This window comes from Temnothorax longispinosus, chromosome 6 (genome assembly GCF_030848805.1).
Source record: "Temnothorax longispinosus isolate EJ_2023e chromosome 6, Tlon_JGU_v1, whole genome shotgun sequence".
Taxonomy (NCBI): Eukaryota; Metazoa; Arthropoda; class Insecta; order Hymenoptera; family Formicidae; genus Temnothorax; species Temnothorax longispinosus.
The window spans coordinates 3,677,435-3,701,264 of record NC_092363.1 but is presented as its reverse complement, the minus strand read 5'-3'; the positions used below and the strand labels follow the sequence as shown (position 1 = coordinate 3,701,264).

The 23,830-nt window shown below is 39.8% G+C and overlaps 2 protein-coding genes across 3 annotated transcripts in view; both read left to right on the top strand.

The window, feature by feature from the left end:
* The window catches only part of LOC139814305 (beta-1,4-glucuronyltransferase 1), a 56,109-nt gene extending 46,092 nt beyond the window's left edge, over positions 1-10,017 (top strand). The window contains exon 4 of the mRNA XM_071780480.1: positions 7,539-10,017. Within this exon, the coding sequence (XP_071636581.1) occupies positions 7,539-7,610 (72 nt within the window). The 3' untranslated portion in view covers positions 7,611-10,017. The remainder of the gene's footprint in view (positions 1-7,538) is intronic.
* A 1,749-nt stretch (positions 10,018-11,766) lies between these two features.
* On the top strand, positions 11,767-17,691 carry LOC139815064 (trypsin-7-like). Of its 2 annotated transcripts, none has more exons than XM_071781668.1 (6): positions 11,767-13,467; positions 13,651-13,739; positions 13,858-13,996; positions 14,069-14,182; positions 14,452-14,598; positions 15,043-17,691. In XM_071781668.1, the coding sequence occupies exons 1-6, from the start codon at positions 13,270-13,272 to the stop codon at positions 15,187-15,189; spliced, it is 834 nt and encodes a 277-aa protein (XP_071637769.1). In that variant the 5' UTR covers positions 11,767-13,269; the 3' UTR covers positions 15,190-17,691. The 2 variants fall into 2 exon arrangements, with proteins under 2 accessions (XP_071637769.1, XP_071637768.1); XM_071781667.1 differs by having other exon boundaries at positions 11,768-13,467; positions 13,855-13,996.
* Positions 17,692-23,830: the final 6,139 nt, after the last annotated feature.

Sequence of the window (23,830 nt, the reverse complement as noted above, 5' to 3'; positions counted from 1 at the left end):
TCTCGGGAATTGTACGGCGTATACGAGCAAGATGGTAGAAAATTTCCCAGCCCGAGACGAGAACGAGGCACAACCGCCCGAAGTCATTATCCAATGCATACGTTGGATGGAGTTAAACGCTGCGTACGTGCCTTCTTTTTTTATGTATGTATGTATATGTACGTATCCTGCGTAGAATATACATGCAAACTATGCATTTCTCGATCACTCGTTAAATTCGCGAGATATTTGTGATGCAATCATTTCACTTTTTTCGTTTTCTCGTCAATCACAGTGTTGATCATAGTATACAAAATTTTGTTCGTACACACGTTCGGGATGCGTTAAATCAACGTTCGAATATATTGGCTCGCATGTTTACGTCGGGGACAATCGGCGAAACGTTAATAAACATTTGTCGTTTGTAACGATATATGATAACGAACATATTTCTTTGTACCAGATGGAAAAGTGTGCCTGGTTTGAGTTGCAGGATTGAAGTTTCAGGATATTTTATTCATATCGAGAATTCGGGATCGACCTTTTAATAAAATTTTTAGAGGTTTTCATGTTCCTCATTTAACGCGCGATGCGAATTTAACATATAATGGTGCACGCGAATTTTTACCCCTACTGGAGATAAACAGCATTTTGTCGTTTTATTCATGCGTATTCTTATCAAATTTTCCCTGCGTTCTTTCTCCCTCTCTCTCTCTCTCTCTCTCCCCCTTCCCCTCCCTCCCTCCCTCCCTCTCTCTCTTCCTCTCTCATTCTCTCTCTCGCTCTCTCTCACTCTCTCATTTTTATCATGCCGGGGATTGTACTGCGCATATAATAAAGCTGGCGGAAAATGTTCGTGGAGGGTGGCGAGGGAGCCTGCCGGAAGGTCCCTATGTAACACGGGTACGTACGTTACGGCGTTTTATCCCGTCATTGTTTCCCCGGAAACTTTTTCGCCCGTTGGCGCGGACCGTAAACTTACTATTTTTCCTCGATGTAAACTCCTTGGCGTACAGGTGACACACTTCCCGATCCTCTCATTTTTCGATGTTCCATAAAGCGGCCAATAAAACATCTTTCGCGCTCTTCCCCTTACGCATTCGCCGTGGCGGCTTTGCCATAAATGTTTTATGGCCGGTATAGATATTGAATTCTTCTTAACCGTCTCTTCGACACACTATATACATTTGCCAAGAACCCGGAAATTTGTTATCGATGATTCTTGACTTCATGAATGTGTGGAGATCTCTCCCTCGATACGCGCTATTTAACCCTTTTATACACCTGAGAACGTTTCTCGCGAGACGTTTCATATTTTTTAATGAAATATTTCGAAAGTATTAAGTCGTAATCGTCTTAATCCTTTATCCATTTATAGTTACAGCGAGATATATAAATTCACACATATAAATTTCTTGCGTAAATACTGCTACAAGCTCTTACACAGTAAATATTGCCGCTGTAACAATCTGCTTACACAAAGGATTGCGCATTGCGACAGATATTTATCATCGTGGTAAACTTTGAAACGTGTCTCGCGTGTGTCGATCTCTCAAGCTCGTTGTCACTGCGATTCCGCCGTTTTGTTTAAACGACCCTTCAAAAAACGACACCGATGCGGTCGACCGGCGATCGTTGTTGGCAAGAAACGCGTCCCCGTGTACCCCGTAGGTTAATGGAACTCTTTTATCGGAGCCATTCGGAGGCTCGACTTCGCAGGACGGTCGATACTTTATATTCGCACGGACGAGCCACGGGCGTCATATTTTCGAGGCAGCAGCGTCAGGAAAAGAGGGACAGGACGAAATGGAATCCCAGTCTATGGACTCGTCACGCGCGACAGGAGCTACGAAACGACCGGGATTTCGCGCGAGGGTCGATGAGGAGGATCGGGGTGTCCGGGAAGGGGCGGCGAGAGACACGCAAAGGCCTGTTGGGATTATTTGCACATCGCTGGGACGGAGATGGCTCCGCTTGGTCGGAACTTGCGCTAATGCATGCCATATATATAGTGCACTGATCGCGCGCAGTCGATTCGCAGGATTATGAATTTTTCCGACGAACACGCGATTTAACTGTTTCTACACTTGTTTTTATTAGATGAGAATGCTGGAATTTAATAAAGTCAGATAAAGAAGTTTTTTTATTTTCTTCATAATTTTAGATAAAAATCAGTCTTTTTAATTATCCTACATAATGCTAGAGACAGAGTTGAGTTTTTGACAAGAAAATAACAGGATTTTTTCGAATCCATTTCAAGCAAAGAAATGCCATTTTTCGAACAAAAGCTGTACTACCTACCCTACAGAATATCTATATTCCTCTCTCGTTGCTATTGTTCGAAAAGTGGCAATTTCCAACTTGAATCCTACACGAACGATATTATTCCTTTTCTCCCCTCTATATAAAAAAATAATAGAGTAATATTTTTTTCATTTGGAGAATGTATTGTGCATTTTTTTTTATTTCTTAAAACTGAGCGATTGCCCGTCCCTAACTTCGATCAACCCCGCTGCGTGTTAAAAGGCCTGACGACGACGTATTTTGCCGGACAAACGGCACAATCCCGGCGGTGATCGATCGATGTTTAAAACGTTCCGAGTGATGGCGGATATTTTGTAAAACGCCTGATATCGTGCATATGTTTCCTGAGATCGATATACACGCGGTGCAACGTCGCGCTATCGAGCGAAAATGAGGAATGGAAATGTTAAGGGATACGCGTTCGGCCTGCAGCCTTCCGCTCGCGTATCACAAATCGATGTCAGCATTAAGCGTAAGGTCAACGGATAGCAAATACGGATCCCGCGATTTTCATAAAGCGTCAGACTTCGACTTTTCCTCGACGGATTCGCCGAGTGTGTCGCACCAGGAGACGCCCGCGCACGGACATGTGCCCCTCGCAGTTTTAATACCATGCTTATGATTTATGTATCGGAATACATATTGCATCGAATCCTCTCTCGCATTAATGTTGACACTGCGAGCGTTTCTCGTTCTCTGCACGGAAGAGATTTTTACGTTCCGCGCGAAGGTTTGTTCACATAAAAAAAATCTAACGATTTTCGACAAGTTATAAAATATCGATGTTTTAAACATGCCGTATTCTATACTTTATGGATATTGTTTTAGGTAACGTAAAACTAATTATAAACAAAATTCTAAAACTTTTAGGACAATGAATGAATACAACTCTTTAACAAAAGGATTAAAGACAGACAATGCGATGTGCTATTTCTTCTATCGAAAAGAATCCTATTTAGTAAATAAGAGTTTTAATAAGATTATACTTATGCATTGTGTTTAGAGATGTTACACACCGTGTACCAAGTGTATATACCTACATATTTTTACGCTTCATCGATGTTTTTTAACCGTGATGATTATATGGCACGTGACAGCATCGAATTACGATCGTAATTCGAGGTGATCGAAACGAAAGGCCTAAATGCGCCATCCTGCCGGAGTCGAGTTTATCGTAGAGGATGTTACAAAAGCTACTCAACGGAAGAGCTTTAAAAATGAGGGGTTCCACGCCGGAATACAGAGGAAATTTCAGGAAAGCCGAAGCGGTCATAATCTTGACTGATGCGAGCATTCGTCACTCGTTAAATTCCACCCCCGTACACGAACCTGACGAATATCCCGACGGAATAGAGTTGCAAATTAGGACTCTGTTACGTCGTTCCTTCTCTTTCTTTTAAAGGAGGTCAGGGAGGTCTCCGTCGGCATCTGGCGGGGGAACGGAGCTCGGGCTCGAGGCTGCTTGATAATGCTTCTAAATTTTCGTTACCGCGCGATGGAAGGCGGCCTGGAATGCCGGTGTGTAAACGAGTTAAAGTAAGAGAAACGGTCATACGGAGAAGAAGTCGCGTGTAGACAGTCGCCCATTGTGCCTGGTAATTTGCTACGTCTCCGTCTTTCTACCGGCGGAGAGTCCTAACAAATGCGTCACCTTAAGCACTGCTAAGGCTACTCGTGACTATGATCTATCGCTCGCAACGCAGACGTTAGAAGTGGCGGCCGGTGCATTCTACGCCTGACTCTGCCGCTTAAGTTTATTGAGCGTAAAACATAATTCTAATAAACATTTTAATATCAGCATAGAAATGGGAACGCTCTCTAAAATTCACGCTCGCTGAGTCGCGGAGGATTTCGAGGGATGGATTTTAACAAAGACTTTCAAGGATTACCTCTAAAGACGCGACCATTCTTATTACTTCGTGTACGGTAATTCATCCCATTTAGCGTCGTCGGATGCTGCCTCGCGACTCGAACAAGGCGACTCGAAGGGAAAAGGAAATCAAAGCCGCCTTTACACAATACGCCCTCTTACCGAGCGTAAATCCGGTTTATTCTACGGTAAGGAGGATACAATGCGGCGAGCGCGCCGAATCCATTCCGCGCACATTCGGTAGACAAACAATAATTACAGAGACCTCAGTCCCTCGGATGGCACTCCGGGAAAATACTGATGCAATCTCGAGTGCAGCACCCAGGCCAGCCTCAACCCCGAAGCGAAGGAGGAGCAGCGCTTTTATTTCCTCGGAAAACGGAAAACGACGTTAAGTCGGGGACGGCCGTCGGTGCGGTGGTGCATGTGCCACCGTCCACCACCCTTCTCGAGTCCCCCTTTCCTCGCGCATTTTGTGCTTCTTTTATATTATTAAGTTCCTAACGTACTGAAAAGAGAAGAACGGCGTGCGCGGCTGCGCCCGTGTGCGACACCGGATACACGTTTCGCAGCCGTCGGGATAACTATCCTCGCCGTAGCGACGCCTGATATCGCTGAGAATCTCGCAAAATTGTCGCAATAAGCGTGCCTTGCGTCGTAACACCGCGTGTTTCTTTCTCAAGCTACTAAGCATCAGGGAATAATGGAAATTGGAGTGATCCTTACCCTCATATTTTTTTAAGAAATATAAATGCGTATTAAAACTTGCTAGTCGGTAATTTTTTAATATTTTGCAGTGTATTTTTAACACAATAGATAATTTTCCAGTGTTCGAGTGAGAGAAAAGACACGTCGCTGATTTTCCGCGAATTAACAGAATTGAATGGACGACTGCGAGGAAAGTTTCGGTCCTCTGTTGTTCCCTTTTTTCTCTTTTCTCTTAATTACCTTTCTTTACGCGCGAGATAACAAGCCACCGACGATTATAGCTGCGACCGTTCTCATTCGCGAGACATCCCCTCCTCCGTTAGAAGTCGAGTTTTGTCGTTAAAACGACGGCGGCAGCGAAGGTGCGAAACACCGTTGCGGCGTCGCATAAAAAAGTCGATACAGTTTTGCGGTATCGAGGTGTGCCCGACGCGGCTGGTTATCGGAGCTTTCTGGTCCGCGGGCGCCGAACTACGCGTGTAAGGAGACATTCCCGGTTTCATCGGCAAACCGAGGAACTTCTGCCTGATGCTTATTTTCAGCGGAGAGAATTTCTTTCTCCAGTTTCGCTGTTGTCGCGGTTTGTTGCCTATTGTCGACTATCGAGCAGAGCAGACAACTAGTTTCGTCGCGCATGGACGCCGCCGCTTCCTCACGGGAGGCAAGAATTGTTCCGGAAAACGACCTCCGTTTTATTTTCCTCACAGTATCGGATCCTTTTGTTCTATGATTAGCGAGGCGTTCATGAATTTCGCTGAATTTCACGGACGCATCACGCAAAATTGTCGAATACGTTATTATTCTATAAAAGCGAACGAATTTGTTCGTTTTTATACCGGGGTCGTCTTCCGGGATAATTCTGGCAGAAAATTTTATTTTAACGCGCGATTACGCATGCATAAGGCGCTCAAATTGTCGGCGTGTGCGAAACTGAAACGTATATATAAACGTATATAATTTTAGATATCGCGTTTAAACCGAAAGTGGATTCTAAACTCCGCGCTCGCGAAATTGATATCGGCCATGTCCGCGTATGTAAAGTTGCGTTTGTGCCATACGAATACGGACGAGCGAATGGATTCGTTGTAATGTGAACGATGATGACTGAGAGCGAATGGACGCATTCGCTCACGTTCGCTGCTATTTCCCCGCAAAACGATAAACCGGCAAATCATCGAAAGAGGTTCGCTGGGTTTAATAGTATATGCACGAATGTATATATGTGTGTGAGCACGCTTTCCATGGCATAAATCCACACATTGAAATTTTAAATTTCAGATGCAATTAAATTCAACAATACCTTAAAATTAAAAGGCAGCGATTGACAGGAAAAATTTATTTAATTAAAAAAATGCCTTTATAAAAACATGTCTTTAGAAAAGTAAATGTCAGAGCACATTTCTGATAATTATTCTTTGATAATAATTTAGTAAAAAATTAATAGTTATTTCTTTCAATTTTAGAGCTGCCCGCGGCATTGCATGTAAACAATTTTACAGTAGTTTCGAAAACGCGACTGTTATCTCGAGTGCGAATATCAAAGAATAAATTTCTAACGAAATCGTCGTCTCTTGGCGTTTGTTCACTTGCCGTCGCGGTGTCGCTTGTAATAATCGCTGTGCTATTATGATGTAATAACGCTCTGTGCCATTACTTTAATACGGTATCGCTTCACAGAGTTTTGCCACCTCGCACGTAATGCCGCGATATTGAACGGCAACTTCTCGACTGCTGGTTTTCTCGAATGCGCCGCTAGCTATTCGAGAATGTATTTCTGCTTGAATTCTTAACGATATCAGAGATCGACATTTCTGCAAAACGACAACATTTCCATATATGTATGAAAAGATTTCTGCATTCTTTGCAGGGTAGAGAATAAATTGTCAAAAGGATCTTTCTTCTAACAAATAGAGATTAAGATCTGAAAGAATGTTGAGGAAATTCAAGTCAAAATGCAACAGAGTGTAAAAAAATGGGATAGACATTCGCGTGAACCCGCAGAGGTATTGGAATAGGTGGATGTATCGGATCGATGATACGTCCGTCCAATGATTACACGGAGGATACCTATCGTATCACGACGATTCGATGATAATGCTTCGATAGAAAACTGTCGCACGAAACGTAAACGCGTATCGCCGCGGGAGTTGTTGTTCCACCGGCGGGGAAATATTTACGTTGCTTACACAATTACTCGGTACGATCTCCTCAGTCGCGCAGCGTTCTTCGCGGTCGAAAATAAAACAGCGCAACTTTATGATAGTTCAAATACGTGCTTGCGGCTTTAAAACGGTCGCACTATTCGACTCACCGCGTTTACCGCATTCCCAATGATTCTTTACATTGCGAAATGACGTCGGATGGCCACGAATTCACAACTATGCGCGCAATAAAGTTTTTCAATTAACTCGCAACTGCAGTTTTAATGTCTGAATCTGAAACAATGCAGCTTGAATGAAAAATTTATTATTTTTACGTCTAAGTCTCTTTCTGAAAGATTTTGTTTTATGTAGATAGAAAACGGCGTAATATATATATATATATATATATATATATACATATATATATTTATATATATAAGAAGATGTGTCGATCTGAAACCGTAAAATATATGTTCGTCCTGTCATTTGTGTCATTCTTGGCGCTTTATTTGCGATCGTAAATATTATGTTTCCAGTTTTCCACACATACGCATGCACACAGATATGTTTCGTCCGGTACTATTTCTTCAAGCCTACGTGACGGTTGAAGGGGACGAAATGGTCAGCAGGTCGTGGACGACTGTCAGGAAAGTTATTGGATGTGGTCTGCTGCTTTTTTATGGGATCATCAGACGGTCGTTCGTCCGTCGTACATCGCATCGGTTCGTCGCGCTGACCGAAATGTCTCGAAGTAATGCGGAATTAAAACATTCTCATCCGACATGACACCATGTACAGGGTGATGGGTTTGGCATATCTACTAACAATAAGTTTTACTTAAGCTTCCAAGTACCGAATCGATTTCTTTTTCATCATAGACACATTACGTGACATTGACATTTTTATCGTGAAGTTCTCGCGTTATGAACGTAATATACGATACTATTTTCGCAGTAATATTTCGTTCTCGCTTGAGTCTTCCTCACGTACATTTCTGTTAAGAGTTGAAATACACAGGAATGCGGTTGATCGTGGAATTTAAATTACTTTTCTCGAGCGGTAGATTGAAATTGATTAAACTAGTCTGATGCGTATGGCGCCGATGTATTTATTTGTTATTCATTGATGATACCACTACTTATCCGGAAACATCCGACTTTGTGATCAAAACATGCAACGAGATTAATGCAATAAAAGTGCACGATGGCAAAGAGAACGGAAGAGAGAGAGAGAGAGAGAGAGAGAGAGAGAAAGGGAATAAGAATGCAACGATTTTTTAAAAGCCAAATTGCGCGTAAAGATCGGCTGCTCATAATACTAACCGGAAATGGATATTCCGCAATACTTCCGTTCCCTTGCTTCAATAAGCCCGGATTTTGGCGAATCTGGAGCGTTGGCCGCAAAATGATTCTTTCCCGATAATCGTTTGCGTAACATTCGAATGAAATAGCATTGTTGAATATGCCATTGAAATATATCTATATTTTTGAACACTCGTATTTTTAAGAATTTTACTAGAAATTAGATTTTTATCAAATATAAGCGATATAAAAAATGATTTAAGATAACATAATTTAAAGATACTCGCTTTACTTCACGGAATCTCTCTCTCTCTCTCTCTCTCTCTCTCTCTCTCTCTAGGTCTGTCTGTCTCTGTATCTCTTTAATAATTTACAATTATTATTGTACATATATATCAAACTTCTGCCTGTTTTAAAACATCACTTATATATGCAGTTATACATCGAGATAGATATATAACTAGACTACAAAAATCGACCGGTAATAAAAGAACAATATTTAGTCTGTAGCTGCTGAGCGTGCGTTAATTCGTAATTAGCAATTCAATATCGAAGCACGATATTTCTCCTCAAGCGCGAATTTCAGGCGCACCCGACGACGTTCCTGCGCTTCACACGATTAAGCATTTATCGCATGCCGTCTATAGGAATGCATAATAAATCTAACATGCGTGATATTTTCTATTCTTTTGTCTTAATTGAACGTATGAACATATGTATAGTGTAATTATATTTTGGCACTATTATTTGCTTGCGCACAAAGAAGAAAATAATGTTATCTTCATCGGCAAAAGTTTTTATTTAGGTGAAGCTTTTACTACGGTTACTATGAAGCTGCTAATGAGTCGGTGTTCAGATATGAGATCAAAGTAAAAACGTAATATCACGTTACACGGCTCAACGTTGCGTTTTGTCGCAAAATGAAAGCTAGAAGATAAAAATGTATGGTAATCATAATTACGGACGCATAATTACGCAACACCTCGAATGCACGAATGATATAGCATTCTGGCGAGTGCCGTGGAAAGTTTAAGTTTTATATGTTTTTCATATTTTCCATTCATTCGAGTAAAAATCATTCTAGTATTTTTTTTTAGTAAAACGAAATATCGAGATGAATACCGTAATCTGTAATATAATTTCGACGTAATTGAGAATTAACTCTATTCTGCGTATAAATCTTCACACAATCCGCCGTTGGATGTGATATTACATTTTACTGGCGTGAAATTAATTAATGTAAAAACAGAAAATTCTGGTAAAATTCTGGTAAAATTGAGCGATGTAGTACGAGAGCGTTTTAACTTTAAATTTTTCACGTTGCTCTCGGTTTTAAAACAGGAGAATATTATGTGAAAGCGTGCATTGTTGGAATATTAGTGAAATGTACATCAAGTAATCTCGCATGATAGCAAATCTGCTATAAATTTGGATAAACGTTGTTTTCCGCTCACCGTAATTTCAATGTCGCGGCAACTAACGCGAGGTCATACCTTATCAACGTTGCGATCATGTGCCCGTGGGTGACCACGGTAAGTCACGTTATACGTGTTGCTTAAAAATGCGTTTCGACGATAATACGACGTACGTTACCCGTTTGCTTATGAGATTCTTAAGTTACACCGATAATTCAATATAAGCGAAATACTGGATCTAATTGCAACGATGACTTTTTTAATAATTCAAATAAAAATATCATGTTGCTATCTCGTCTCAATATTTTAATTGTAAAAAAACGTTAATTTTCTTTCTAACAAACTTTTTAAAAATTAAAGCGTCACTAAAGTAAAGTTTATTCGAATCTCATTCAAATTTGAAGTGAAGTGTAAGATTTTGTTGTCTGTTTGCACTCTCAAAATTGATGTCTACCAGACTCTTGCACTAAAGGATGCAAATATAACTTCAAGAAGCATGACAGTGAAATATTTTATAATGCTCGTGCGTCAGCATGCAGCATCACGTACGTGTTAAACTATTGTACGCGGTGGAAACTAAGTAAGTATTAGGAGTTGGAAATTTCGAACAGATTACAACGAGTTAACCGAGGAGGAAGTTTGCGTATACGAGGGCAGCACCCACTCAGATTCGTCGAGCAACATTCCGGTAAGTGAGATTGTTGTTTCGCAATAAACGTGATTGGACGGGGCAAATAATTAGCTTTTCCCTATTTGTACACACAATTACACAGCTTGTACATAAGACACTCTATGTAATACGTGGAGTGTCTTACAAGCTATATATAATTGTGTACAAATATGTATTACATAGAGTGTCTTACAAACTATGTAATTGTGTACAAATAGGAAAAAGCTAATTATTTACTATCTCGGGTAATCACATTTATTGCGAAACAATATTAAGCTGATACACTAAACATATTTTATAAGTTTTGTATATAATAGCATATCCCTTTTATGTAGAACAAATCGATGAATGATTGCATATACTCCTGGATTAGATTATTTGCAATTATTTTAAACTATTTGTTTTAAAGCAATAGATTTACACAATATGTTATATTTATCTATAATATTCCTATCTTATCTATCCTATAAAAAAAAAACAAATTTTTCGCTCACCGATACGATGGGTAGGAGTGGAATTGTAACCCAACTACTTTGATCTATAATAATACAAAGATATTCCAATTATAGCGGCGCTCAAAATAATTAATATTTCAAAAAATAATTATTGCGCGCTTTGAATTCTTTATTCAGACTTCGAAAATCGATATTTAATAAAATGATTAAATAAAAGGTTTCTATATAAAGGTTTCTTCTGTTTTTAAATATAAACTTTTATAAAATGCTATAAATAAAAATTCTTTTCTCTGTTCTTATTTTATCTTTATCATCTAAATAAATGGGCCAAATAAAAAAAGTGAACAAAATTTATTCCGGAAGTAATAAACAACACATAAATAAGATACTTGTCTTGATGGCTGCTCCGCCAACGTTCCCTCTTAGGCCCTCTTTTCCTCTCAGATTTTTTTGTTACACACAAGTACTTATACACACACAACACTTGTGAAAATACGGTTAATTACGATCGCGTGCGAGCTAATCATCAGAGATTATGACGGACGTGTGATGTTTTTACGCGGCACTTTCGACATTAACGGTACGCAACGCGTACATCCGCAAAATACACAAGATATTATTTATATTATCAATAATCGATAGACATTATTATAGCTTTTCTACTAGAACCATTAGACTCGGCAATTTTTATATTACTTCGCGATCTCAATTCGAAAGCTGTAAGCAAAGTATACTCGATTCAGCGAAAATGTAAAGCAAAATACGAGATATATTCAAGTACAAAAAGAAATGCTATAAGGCGAATCATATTTGTGAAGTATCCAAAGTAAAACACGAGATACATCCAAATACGACAGATATTTTTTATTAAAGAAGTTAATTGTCGGTCACAAATGTCATAAATAATAATAATTTATGATAACTATTTCGAGCTTCTATTATCATATTATATGAATAAGACGTTCGAAATAATTTCTGTTCGATAGATAATCGATGCCTCTCGTTTACAAATTATTAATTATATTATTATAGTAGTTAAGTAATCGCTGTTAATTAAAAATCATGGAAGAATAGAACTGTTCGTTGCTAATTGATCAAAGGAAATAATCATAGTTTCTCCTAGTGCGCAATAGTGTTTTGAGGGAAAATAAAACGATGACGTACGGAACGGATCGCGTCACTACTTTCCTGGTTAAGCATTTTGCCATGAATGATAGCGTCGCGAGACCTTCTGTATACGCGCGCGCCGTAACACAAATACCAAGGCCGCGCGCGAATCGACTCGCCGATAACACGAAACATCTAACTTAAATTGTACACAAAATATTATCTTTCTCATTGGTTTAATTTAATTTTGACGTATGTGTTATTAGCGCACATTTTGCATTTTGTTTTGTGAATTCTAAGGTAAGTAACGATTAATTAAGGTAACGATTCCTTGATTCAAATCATGTCGCAAATTCATTGGGGATATTATTTGAATCTTAATTCGATATAATTGGTGTATTATATTAATTATATAGATTATATGTTAAGATAATAATATCATTGTACTGATCTTACACAGACTATTTAAAATAATTTAAAGATTATAGAGCGCTCTGAGTTTATAAAAATACAGATGACCCTCAAATAATAAGTACGGTACTTGAATTGCACGGAATCTCGAATGCACGGTAAAAAATTATAACAATTCTACTTTAAAAAAGAACTTTTTAAAAATAATCCTTTGGAATTAAATGTCCAATTTTATATGGATCTAGAGTCTTGAATTGCACGGTTTTTAATATTACGGAACGTGATCTTTACAATTGTATAAATTTCAAGTCTCGAATAACACGGTTTTCAATAACCAATTAATCGTTTTTCGAGGGTTATCTGTAATTCTAACGAGCATTAGCTTTGCAAAAATTCAGTTTCGAAAATCAAGTTTTATTTTTCGCAATCAATAGAATGCTCTATGAACGTATTTTTATTTCATATTGAAATATATATTGTGCGAATATAAAAAAATAGGAAAAGTTAAACTATTTTCCGTTGCACTATGAAATTGTATAGCATATAAAAATAGAAAAAGAAGATTGATTGCCGGAAATATCGATGTAACGTTAAAAGCTTTAAAATGTAAACATAATTTAGACGCAAGCACTTTGATCTATATAGTCTAGTTGTTCAAATTTGAAAGATATTTATAAAGCGTGTAAAAATAAATTCGTTAGGTTGAAGCTCTGTTAATTTTAACTCTCTTAAATTGATTTGCTAAGTATTACTGCACTCTTCGTTTTATGAATTATCAGTTTCTAAAAGTAATTTATCTGGTTCTGTTGTATAAGATAATACCGCAATAATTAATCGCACTCGAAAATGAAAAACTCATTATGAATGATTTCTAAGAATAACAATGTTTATCATATCTCGATATCGCAATGCCGTTTGATGTCTTATCGAGATTCGTCGTTAATAATTCGCGAGCCTATTCTCGAATAACAATGTCAGTAACCAAGTCGCCCACGATCGCAGTCATGCTGACTATACTCTGTTTGGCGTTGATAGCTTCCGCCTCGTGCTTAGAGCCTAGAATAATCGGAGGCACACCTACAACCATCAGTAAGCATCCGTATCAGGTCAGTTTACGATTGAAATATCTCGCTTCGTGATTATTGTATACGATTGAACACCCAAGTAATTGTGTGAAATTATTACAGTCGAGTGCTCGTGCTTCCCATTTTAAAAATAATATATATTATAGTATTAATAATATATAATAATAATATTACCATTTTTTAAAATAAAATCGTTTTCGACAGGTCTCTATTTATTATGATGGTAAACTCGCATGCGGAGGCTCTATAATCAGCAGGCAGTGGATTTTGACAGCGGCACATTGTGTCTACGGGTATGCGTGAATTTCATTGTTCTCGATCTGCTATCTTTTAGTTGAGATTAGACAGCCTATAGCTTACGTAATTCTCATAGAAATTGTTAAATTGATTATATTACTTCTATTTCAGCAGGAAACTGTCGCTCTTCAGACTGCGTGTTGCAAGCAGTTATCACGATAAAGAAGGCACTCTAATCATAGACATTGCCTCGATCATTCATCATAAGAAGTATCGGGAGGATACTTACGATTACGATGTGGCTTTAATTAAAGTACGTGCAATTGCTGGTTATTCCGTACATTTTTTTCTGTTTTAAATACTAAAAAAAGATTCTTTTTTTTAGTTATTTACTCCTTTAAAGTTGGGCCCAAATGTAAAACTGATCCTTCTTGCGTTACCAGCGGGAAACATTAAAGCTGGTAGCAAGGCAACTGTTACAGGATGGGGAAAGACATCGGTAAGTCGTTAGGCTCGTCCGTTAAGCTGTTTTCTCGCGTACATTCGTATCAGCGTCAAGATTTATCACCGTTAAGATGCTTAGTTGACGGTGATGTTCAACGAGGTTGTTTAGCTGCGTGTAAACGTTAAGACTCGCTTGCCGAACGCTTGACGTAGTTCCGGTTGATCGTCGCGACAAATGTTGACGGAATCTCGGGTAGACGGACAGGCGGATGTTTGTAAACGTTCGGCAGTCCACATTATATGGGTGTGCTGTACGAATTTCAGCCGAACGGCGCGAGTTCGAAAGTACTGCGAAGCTTGACAGTGCCAGTCATTGACCAAGAGAAGTGTCGAAAGGTCTATGCTCGTTATCGGCTAGTGACCTCCAATATGCTCTGCGCTGGCGGTGACGGTGAAAAAGACACCTGTCAGGTATGTTTCCAATGTCCGATCAATGTTTTTCTGTTTGTCAGCAGTTCCACGATGAGTATTTCATAATCCTTTGATTAGAAGAAAGTCTTTTCGCATTTTTTATCACGTGCACAGTGGATGTGAAACGGAATATATTAAATTCTTTTCGCGTCTTTCTAAGAGACTTCTAGCGAGCAAAATTGCCCCATAAACGATATATTTAATTATTTAATTATTTATATTACATTAGAAAATATATCTACACATATAATTTTTTGTATAATTCTATGTATGAATCCTTTATCTATTTTTTTAACAACGTTAGAATTTAACGTTTTAGAAAGGATGTGACGTCTTCGGAACGTCTGTCGCATTAAAATGATCTCGTTGTATTTTGGATCCATACTACTTTTCGGAAATTGATTCCGTACGAAAGTGAAAAAGGTTTATTTGTTCATGACGCAGGGAGATTCCGGCGGTGCGCTCGTGTACAACGGTGTCCAAATTGGGATCGTGTCCTGGGGCACTCAGTGTGCGAGTGTTGGATTTCCAGGAGTGTATACGCGAGTATCCGCCATACGGCAGTGGATTACCGAGCAGGCGAACGTGTAGCAGAATTAATTTTTCCCCTCTCGTCTGAACGTTTTTCGAGACAGGGGAGAGAGGCAGCGTACCGTTGAAAAAATATTTGCTTGTGTTTAACCGCATCAAAACTAGACGGCATTACGAAAAAAAATACTACCTGCGAATTGTACAATAAAGGGAGGCTAAATATAGATGGGAGGCTTTGGCAATAATATAATGACGTAATTCTGAAACAAAAACTGAAATCTATGGAATTTCAATAAATTTTCAATTGTTTTACGTTTCCCTTTCCGCGAATAAATGTAGACATTATTTTCGTGCGTTTATTCACATCGAAATTTAAACTTAGATAAACAAACCGCTTTCAGTCTCAATTTTAAAGTCTATTAGCTTATTTTCAGACAGTATGATATGAGTGAATTTATATTTTGTGGATATGTATTTTTTTCAGATTTACAATAATAGTTACGTTTTTCTTATTATTATTACTTTATTAATTTATTTACTTTATCGTTGAAGCGTACACGGAGATAAAAGGTTCATTCTCAGAATGTATGCTGCAGCAAATGTCGCTAATTATCATAAATAATAAAATGAATTGTTAATCTAATTTCTGATTTCTATAATAATAAATTGTTTTGTTGCAGCAGCGTGATGTATGTACCTGTTAGCAACATATTTATTTCGCGTTAGCGGCAAATCAAATTTACTTTAGTAACAAATTCGCATTTCTATGTGCAAATTTATTCAACAAGAGTTTTTAACAAACCAGATTTTGTAACAACAAATGATTGGTTATTGCAAGAAATATTTGATTGCTTTCACGACGGGTTTGAATATGTAATAGAAGCTATGATGTGCTTGCGGCAACGAAGTTCTTTTTGTTATGTATCGATAACGGATATCGAACTTAAGGTATCGGACCACGATTTCTAGAAAACAAATAAACACCAAATGTACATACAAACACCGACCAAGCCGGAGCTTTGTCCGAAGTTTAATATCGATTCCGATTAGCAACAACTTGGGTTACGTGGTTAAGACATTCGAGATTTGCGCAGACTTGACTGTTTATAATCGCGTAGGTCTAATCACCGGGGGTATTTTCGAGGATTGTGTGTCGTCTCCGCGGGAAAATAAGTGTAATCAGTCCTAAGGTGGCGACGTGTAATTTTGCGCAATGCAATAAATATTATCTTGCTGCCCTTTACACTCGCCTCGACGTAATCGTTCGTCACGCGGGATTATTAATTTCAGCGTCGGCTCGGAACGGTGCTCCTGGTTTCGCAGCCGCCACCGCGGTGGCATTGAATAAACGGTTTTGCGGCCCCAGCACAGGTGGCTGACTCGTAAAGGGGTGCACAAACAGTCGATGCCCGCGTCCGCTCTGTATCTACCTACGTACCGGGTGACGCCGTAAAGAGCATTGCCGTTGTACGTGACGTCGGATGATCGTCGCCCTCCCGTCCCCGTAAAGAGCGTCATGCCCGAAATCGCGTCGAGATGCAGCGCGTTCGCGCTATCCGGTTCTGGCCGTTAAGAATCGTGACAGACGTGGCATACTAATGCAGCGCGGCGTTATAACCGGTATGACCGATCGATATTCTCGCGGATATCAGACCTTGTTGTCTGGCGGCGGTGCGCCCCGGTCCAGCGTTCTGCCTGTGTTGTTTCGAGCGCGCGAATATCCCGGAATTTCTGATAACGATATGAATTATACGTGCCGCGAAACATTGCTAATCCTGAAGCGCCGTATCCGAGTCCGGAAAGTTTACTGGGTGAATAAAACTCGCGCGCATCTCACGACGGTTTCTTCGGTCGTGGCGAAGTACCTATGTACGTTTATCTGGTTTCCCAGTTTCTCGCTCAAAAAGAGCCTGACTTTCCGAAAAGAATACCGTTCTCCGACTTTGAGCGTCTCTCGTAATGATTACGTTTAATTACCTGCCTCTTGAAGCCGTTTAATTATTTTCCAACCAGCTCGTTCCGGATCATCTCACAGACGTAATACAATAAAGCCTGGTTTCAACGTTCGTCTTCGATATTTTGTTCCAGAACGATTGGTCGTAACGGACAATTGCGACAACAAACAAGCGGAATCTAGGTCGAATTCTCGGAACCTGGATGATCGGAAATTTCTCTTGGAAAAATTGATCACGCTTGGAAAAATTGATAGTGGCATCAATTAATCCGGACGTCGGAATAAAGGAACGCGTATCCGGCAAAAAGTTTAACGACGAAATTTCCACGATGCTAGTGCAGTTCATGCTTTTATTTTCATTCGTCTTACAAAGCGATTTGACGGATATTTATTGCAGAAGTACGTAATAGTACGTAATATTTAATAACGTTCTGAATTGTAATAAATAAAAAATCAAAGAGAACAATTCACGTGTAAAAATTCATGCTGTTGCTTCAGGCAATTAAGATTAACAATGAAATGGAACACTATAATGTGTTTATCAATATAAACAAATTCAATCTTAAATTTGATTCTGACAAATATTCACTATTCATAACGTGCAACAATTATTCATTTTCTCTAGCAAATTATTATATTGCTTCAATTTTCCAATTATTATATATAGCGTTCAATTGCTTTGAATTCGTATTTGCGATAAGTATAATAATTACTTAATAATAATTACATATGGCTTTGTGTAATCATATTTGATAAGTGTTAAGTTTGATTTGTGTTATACATTTGATAAGAATAACAAAGCGTAATAATAAAGCATGTCTACGTTTATGAATATTCATGCAGAACGTGAATTCTAATAATCCTTCCAGGCATATAAGATCGTTCTCGGCTCTTGTTCCACGTCAAAGCTAAATTCGCGCACGCTAGTTAGTAGTTTATGATACAATCGCATTGAAACGTTAATTCGAATATTGGCCGGCTAGAGACCGATCAATCAAAGAACCGCGTTGCTGGCGAGGAAGTGAAGAGCATTGTCCAGCATCCGTATCATGTAAGTGTATCGAATAGGCAACAGCTGATGAATCCAAATCCGAACAAAGGGATTTCTAGACTATGTCGCAATGGAAATCGCAATAATAGCAGTATAGAGAGATTCAGTTAGAACAGAGTAACTGTCGCCGATTGGACTGCGATTTGTACAGGATATCTCTATCGTGCTCCGATAACGCGCGCAAGTATATAATATAAATATCACGCTGTTATAAAAACTCATAACGAGGGTAACTTTTATGATATGAGTTACGAGTTTGAAGCGGCACGGAACACTATCATTCACTGAGACATATACATTTCTATTGTTTATACGTAATTGTAACCAGTAAGCACTTCAGTAAATATAAATCTGAAAATTAAACAAATTATAGGATACGAAAATTTGACCACATTGAAAGAATGTTATTAAAATCAGTATTTGCAATATTGAGATAATTCGTGTAACATGATTGTATCGGATGATGAATTGTTGTCGAATTGAAATAATTTGTTAGCGTTGCAATCGCGTTTTCATCTCACGACAGTATTTTTGAATATTACGCAATACTCAGTGATCTTGAAAATCAAAATCGTTTGCATTTTGATAATCCGTTCGCTAAATTTTTGCTCAGTTAGCTGTTACGCTTGGAATCACACAAGCTTTAGTAGTCATAAAGCTTTTCGAAACAATTTCGAACAATATATAGTTACACTGAGAAAAAAAGCTGTTGCTTCAATTAAAGTGGTATCACGGAATGCCAAAAACATAAGTAGTTTATTCAATTGTATTATTACTAGACCCCAATATCTGGATTATTAAACCAATAATTTAAATTATTAGTTTAATAATCCAGATATTGGGGTCTAATAATAATACAATTGAATAAACTACTTATGTTTTTGGCACCCCGTGATATCACTTTAATTAAAGCAACAGCTTTTTTCCTCAGTATAGTTATATTTTTCTTTAAGCTAGATTTAAGAATAAATAATATGTACGCAAAACATAAATAAGATGACATTTTCGATATTCATAATTTTTTAGATTTTTAGAATAATGAAAATTATCAGCAGCCAAATCTGAAGCAAATCGAGCGTTTCACACATTTTACAGTCTGGTTTCTCTCTAGAAAGAAATCTCGTTATACTCTTTTTTTTTGCAACATTATATTGCATCATCTGCGCGCATACTTTTATAAGGCGATATAACTATTGTCTTTAAAGGAATCGCTCATTTTCTGTCCGCAAATAAACCAGCTCCATGATGGATGCAATTGATAATTATAGTCTCACAGCGATGATTATTGAAGAGGGATTCGGGCCCGATGATCCGTGCATTTACTAAAGATGCAAGTAGCACTCATTTAGAATGCACGGTGCTTCGATTTATTTATAGGGGATACCATAAAATTATTCCAAACGTACGGAGTTTATACAAAGCTATTGTAAGATAATTTTTCGTTCACCGAGATAAAAATAATAAGTGCTAAATAGTGAGGTGGGATATATGCAGGGCAAACAAGTGTAAGAAGAATAGGGACAAGAAAAAGAAGCTTTCGTTTCTTCTTCCTGTTGTCTAGTTTTTGTTAGCGAACTGACTTCGGGACGATGGAACGGGTGGTAGAAGAGAGAGATAGACAGAGCGAGAGAGACAGAGACAGAGAAGGAGAGAAAAGAGAGAAAGAGAAATGTTACATACGAATCCGTTCATGAAAAAATATTAATCTTTGCATAGAAAAGCATCGCTCGTCGTAATATTTTTATTCTTATGCCGTTATGCAGACACTTTTAAATATCAAATGGTCGCGATCGAAAATTGGCGAGCTTTCCGTCGGCGATATTTTTCTCTACGCGGGATAACGGAAAGGACAGTATAATATATCGCGACGACTCCTATCGATTTTTACGCTTGCATACAGCGAATATTATAAAAGACTCGCTACTACAGTCGTATCTCCAAGGAATACTTTCTATAAACGATAAAAAGTCGATTAAAATTCCTATATAAACACCGACTGGATAGGAGACTGTTTTGAATTTTATATTAACAAACATTTGCATTTAATTTCAGGATGAACCTGGCAACTCATTAGTACCTATACAGTATAATCATTTAATAAGAATAATGTCTTTGAAATCGATAAAAAAATGACTCACCGGCCGATGCGCAACAGCGGAGTTATAAGCTGTAATTCTGCGTTGATCTGTAACATAGAAATATTTTTGCATTAAACCAATGTCCAAAATACTTAAAGTAAATAATTATATCGCGCCCGTTATATTTTTACAACGTCATTTTAACAGATATATTTAATTTTAAAATGTTAATGCAAGAAACAATCGCCGCAAGCGGCTGTATATTTCCGCATTAACTTCGTTCGCGTAATTAATCCGCGAAAAATCGTGCAAGTGATACCTGTTACGATCGTGTGAATGAGAGAGAGAGAGAGAGAGAGAGAGACGCGACGTAATACCTCTTTTCGCATATGCCGGTGATCGCAGATCGAACTCCGAAATTGCAAAATTGCGCCGGAGTTAAACCTCGAACGAGCAACGAGTATCGCGTAATGGGCGAATCAAGTCGCGCTTGAGAAACGGAATCCACCACAGGATTGACAGGATAGCAAAATAATAAACGAATACTCACCCCACGGTTGCTCCGCTGTCGCCCGATGCCTCCCAGGCCCCCTCCTCCTCTCCTCGGTCCACCTTCGTTGTCGCATCTCCGTCGGCGCACTCATTCACCCGCGACGTTCACGAAAATCGACGATATCGTCGCTTATGATCGCGCGACACTTTGCACGGCACTCCCGGTATTATCCTGCGTTGATCTGTAACATAAAAATATTTTTACATTAAAGCAAGAAATTGCGCCGGAGTTAAACCTCCAACGAATGAGTATTACGAACGAGTAAGGAGCGAATCAAATCGTGCTTGAGAAACGGAATCCGCCACAGAACAGCAAAATAATAAATAAATAATAACAATTACCTCACGGTTGCCTCGCTGTCGCCCGATGCCTCCCAGGCCCCCTCCTCCTCTCCTCGGTCCTCCTTCGTTGTCTCATCTCCGTCGGCGCACTCATTCATCCGCGACGTTCACGAAAATTGACGATATTGTCGCTTATGATCGCGCGACACTTTGCACGGCACTCCCGGTATTAATCTCTCGACGCGGCGCGTACTTTGTTACACGACAACGGAAGAATCACGGCGGAGAAGCTACGAACGAAATTATACGATCCGCTTGATGCCCGTTGACCTGTGACGTCACGCAGGTAGACGCTAAATGGCGGAAAGAATTTCGTAAATAACGCGGCCAACTTCACTCGCCGGGAGCAACCATCGTGTCGCGAGGGCGCTACTTGCTGCTTGTCAGGCGATTGGCGATTTTGATTAACTGCAATTAAATCATGCATCGATTTATGAATACTGTATCGCCCACGATCGTCAGATATCGAAACACAGTTAAGTACGAAGTTAAACGTACGACATTAATAGAGACTGTGATCTATAATCGCTAATTAAACACATCGGCCGCGGCGCCGGCGTCGCGGCGTCGCTCGATTCCTTTAGGCCCCGGACACACACTTTTTCGTAACAGTAACAGTAGGATTTCGACCAATCGTGTTACTCGATTCGGGAACGTATGGCCGTACGTTTTCGAATCGAGCAACGCGATTGGTCGAAATCCTACTGTTACGTTCTACAGAAAGTGTGTGTGGCCAGCTTTATCCGCGTTCCGAAAACTTTATTCTGAAGCCGTACGACGCGCGACACGACGCGAGCCAAGTTGACGGTTGAGAAAAGCGAGACCCATCGCCCGAAAGAATGTAATCGAATGCGATATACCTCGGAATCCGTGTAAATTCCGCGAAGCACATGTATTAAATAAACATATCACGATCGATATATCACAGTTCTTCGTAATCTGAAGTTGGACTCGGCGATTGGTGTAAAAACTCGAGAGTGAATCTCGCACATGGACATGCTTTTGAGAGTACCTAAAGGTACTCTCCATTTACGAGAATCACTCTCGAGAGTTTTTACTCGCAGGTGGACACGCACCATTACTCCGCGATGCGATCCGAGAGCATCGACATGAGAACGGGGTCGCCGGTCGCGACCGTTGCTAAAATCACTGGATCAGTTCGGCGTGCCTCGTCAGCCTGCCCCCACTCCATCACCGCTACTCATGTTACCGCGGCGCCCGCGACTCCCTTCTCACGTATGTACATACGTCGTTGCTCGGCAATGCTCGGTTGCTCTCGGATCGTAGTACGGAGTAATACACGTATCGTCGGACTCCGGTAATTGTGATTACGAAAAACTGTGATATATCGAATGTTTGTGTGATACATGTGCCTCGCGGAATTTATACGGATGCCGAGATATATATGTCGCATTCGGTAATATTGACTTTGGATTATGTTTACATTCTTTCGGGTGATCGGACTTGACTCGCGTCTCGCGTCGTATTCGTGCGGTTTTTTAGAATAAAGTTGCCGTCGCTTTCGGAACACAGATAAAGGATACGAGCGGGCCCTAAAGTCGAGTGACGCCGCGTGTTTAATTAGCGATCGTAGATCGCAGTCTCTATTAACGTCGTGCGTTTAATTTAAACGTATTCAATTGTGTTTCGATATCTGGCAGTAGTGGGTGATATATACGCAGTGTTCATAAATCGATGATTTAATCGCAGTTAATCAAACAGCAAGTAGCGTCCTCGCGACGCGACGCGACGGTTGCTCCCGGCGAGTGAAGTTGGCCGCGCGATTACGAATACGAAATTCTCTCCGCCATGTAGCGTCTACCTGCGGACTGCGTGACGTCACGGGTCAACGGGCATCAAGCGGATCATATAGTTCCGTTCGTAACTTCTCTGCCGTGATTCTTCCGTTGCCGTGTAACAAAGTACGCTCCGCGTCGCGAGATTAATACCGGGAGTGCCGTGCAAAATGTCGCGCGATCATAAGCGACAATATCGTCGATTTTCGTGAACGTCGCGAGTGAGTGCGCCGAAGCAGATGCGACAACGAAGGAGGACCGAGGAGAGGAGGAGGGAGCCTGGGAGGCATCGGGCGACAGCGGGGCAACCGTGAGGTAATTGTTATTATTTATATATTATTTTGCTGTCCTGTGGCGGATTTTGTTTCTCAAGCGCAACTTGATTCGCTTCTTACTCGTTCGTAATACTCATTCGTTCGAGGTTTAACTCCGGCGCAAATTCTTGCTTTAAATGCTTTAATGTAAAAATATTTTTACGTTACAGATCAACGTAGGATAATACCGGGAGTGCCGTGCAAAGTGTCGCGCGATCATAAGCGACGATTATATCGTCGATTTTCGTGAACGTCGCGGGTGAGTGAGTGCGTCGACGGAGATGCGACAACGAAGGAGGACCGAGGAGAGGAGGGGGGGACCTGGGAGGCATCGGGCGACAGCGGGGCAACCGTGAGGTAATTTTTATTTGTTTATTATTTTGTTGCTCTGTGACAGATTCCGTTTTTCAAGCGCGACTTGATTCGCTCATTACTCGTACGTAATACTCATTATTCGTTCGAGGTTTAACTCCGGCGCAATTTCGCAATTTCGGAGTTCGATCTCCGATCTCCTGCATATGCGAAGAGATATATTACGTCGCGAACGTCGCGTCTCTCTCTTATTCGCACGATCGTAATATTACTTGCATGATTTTTCACGGATTAATTGTGCG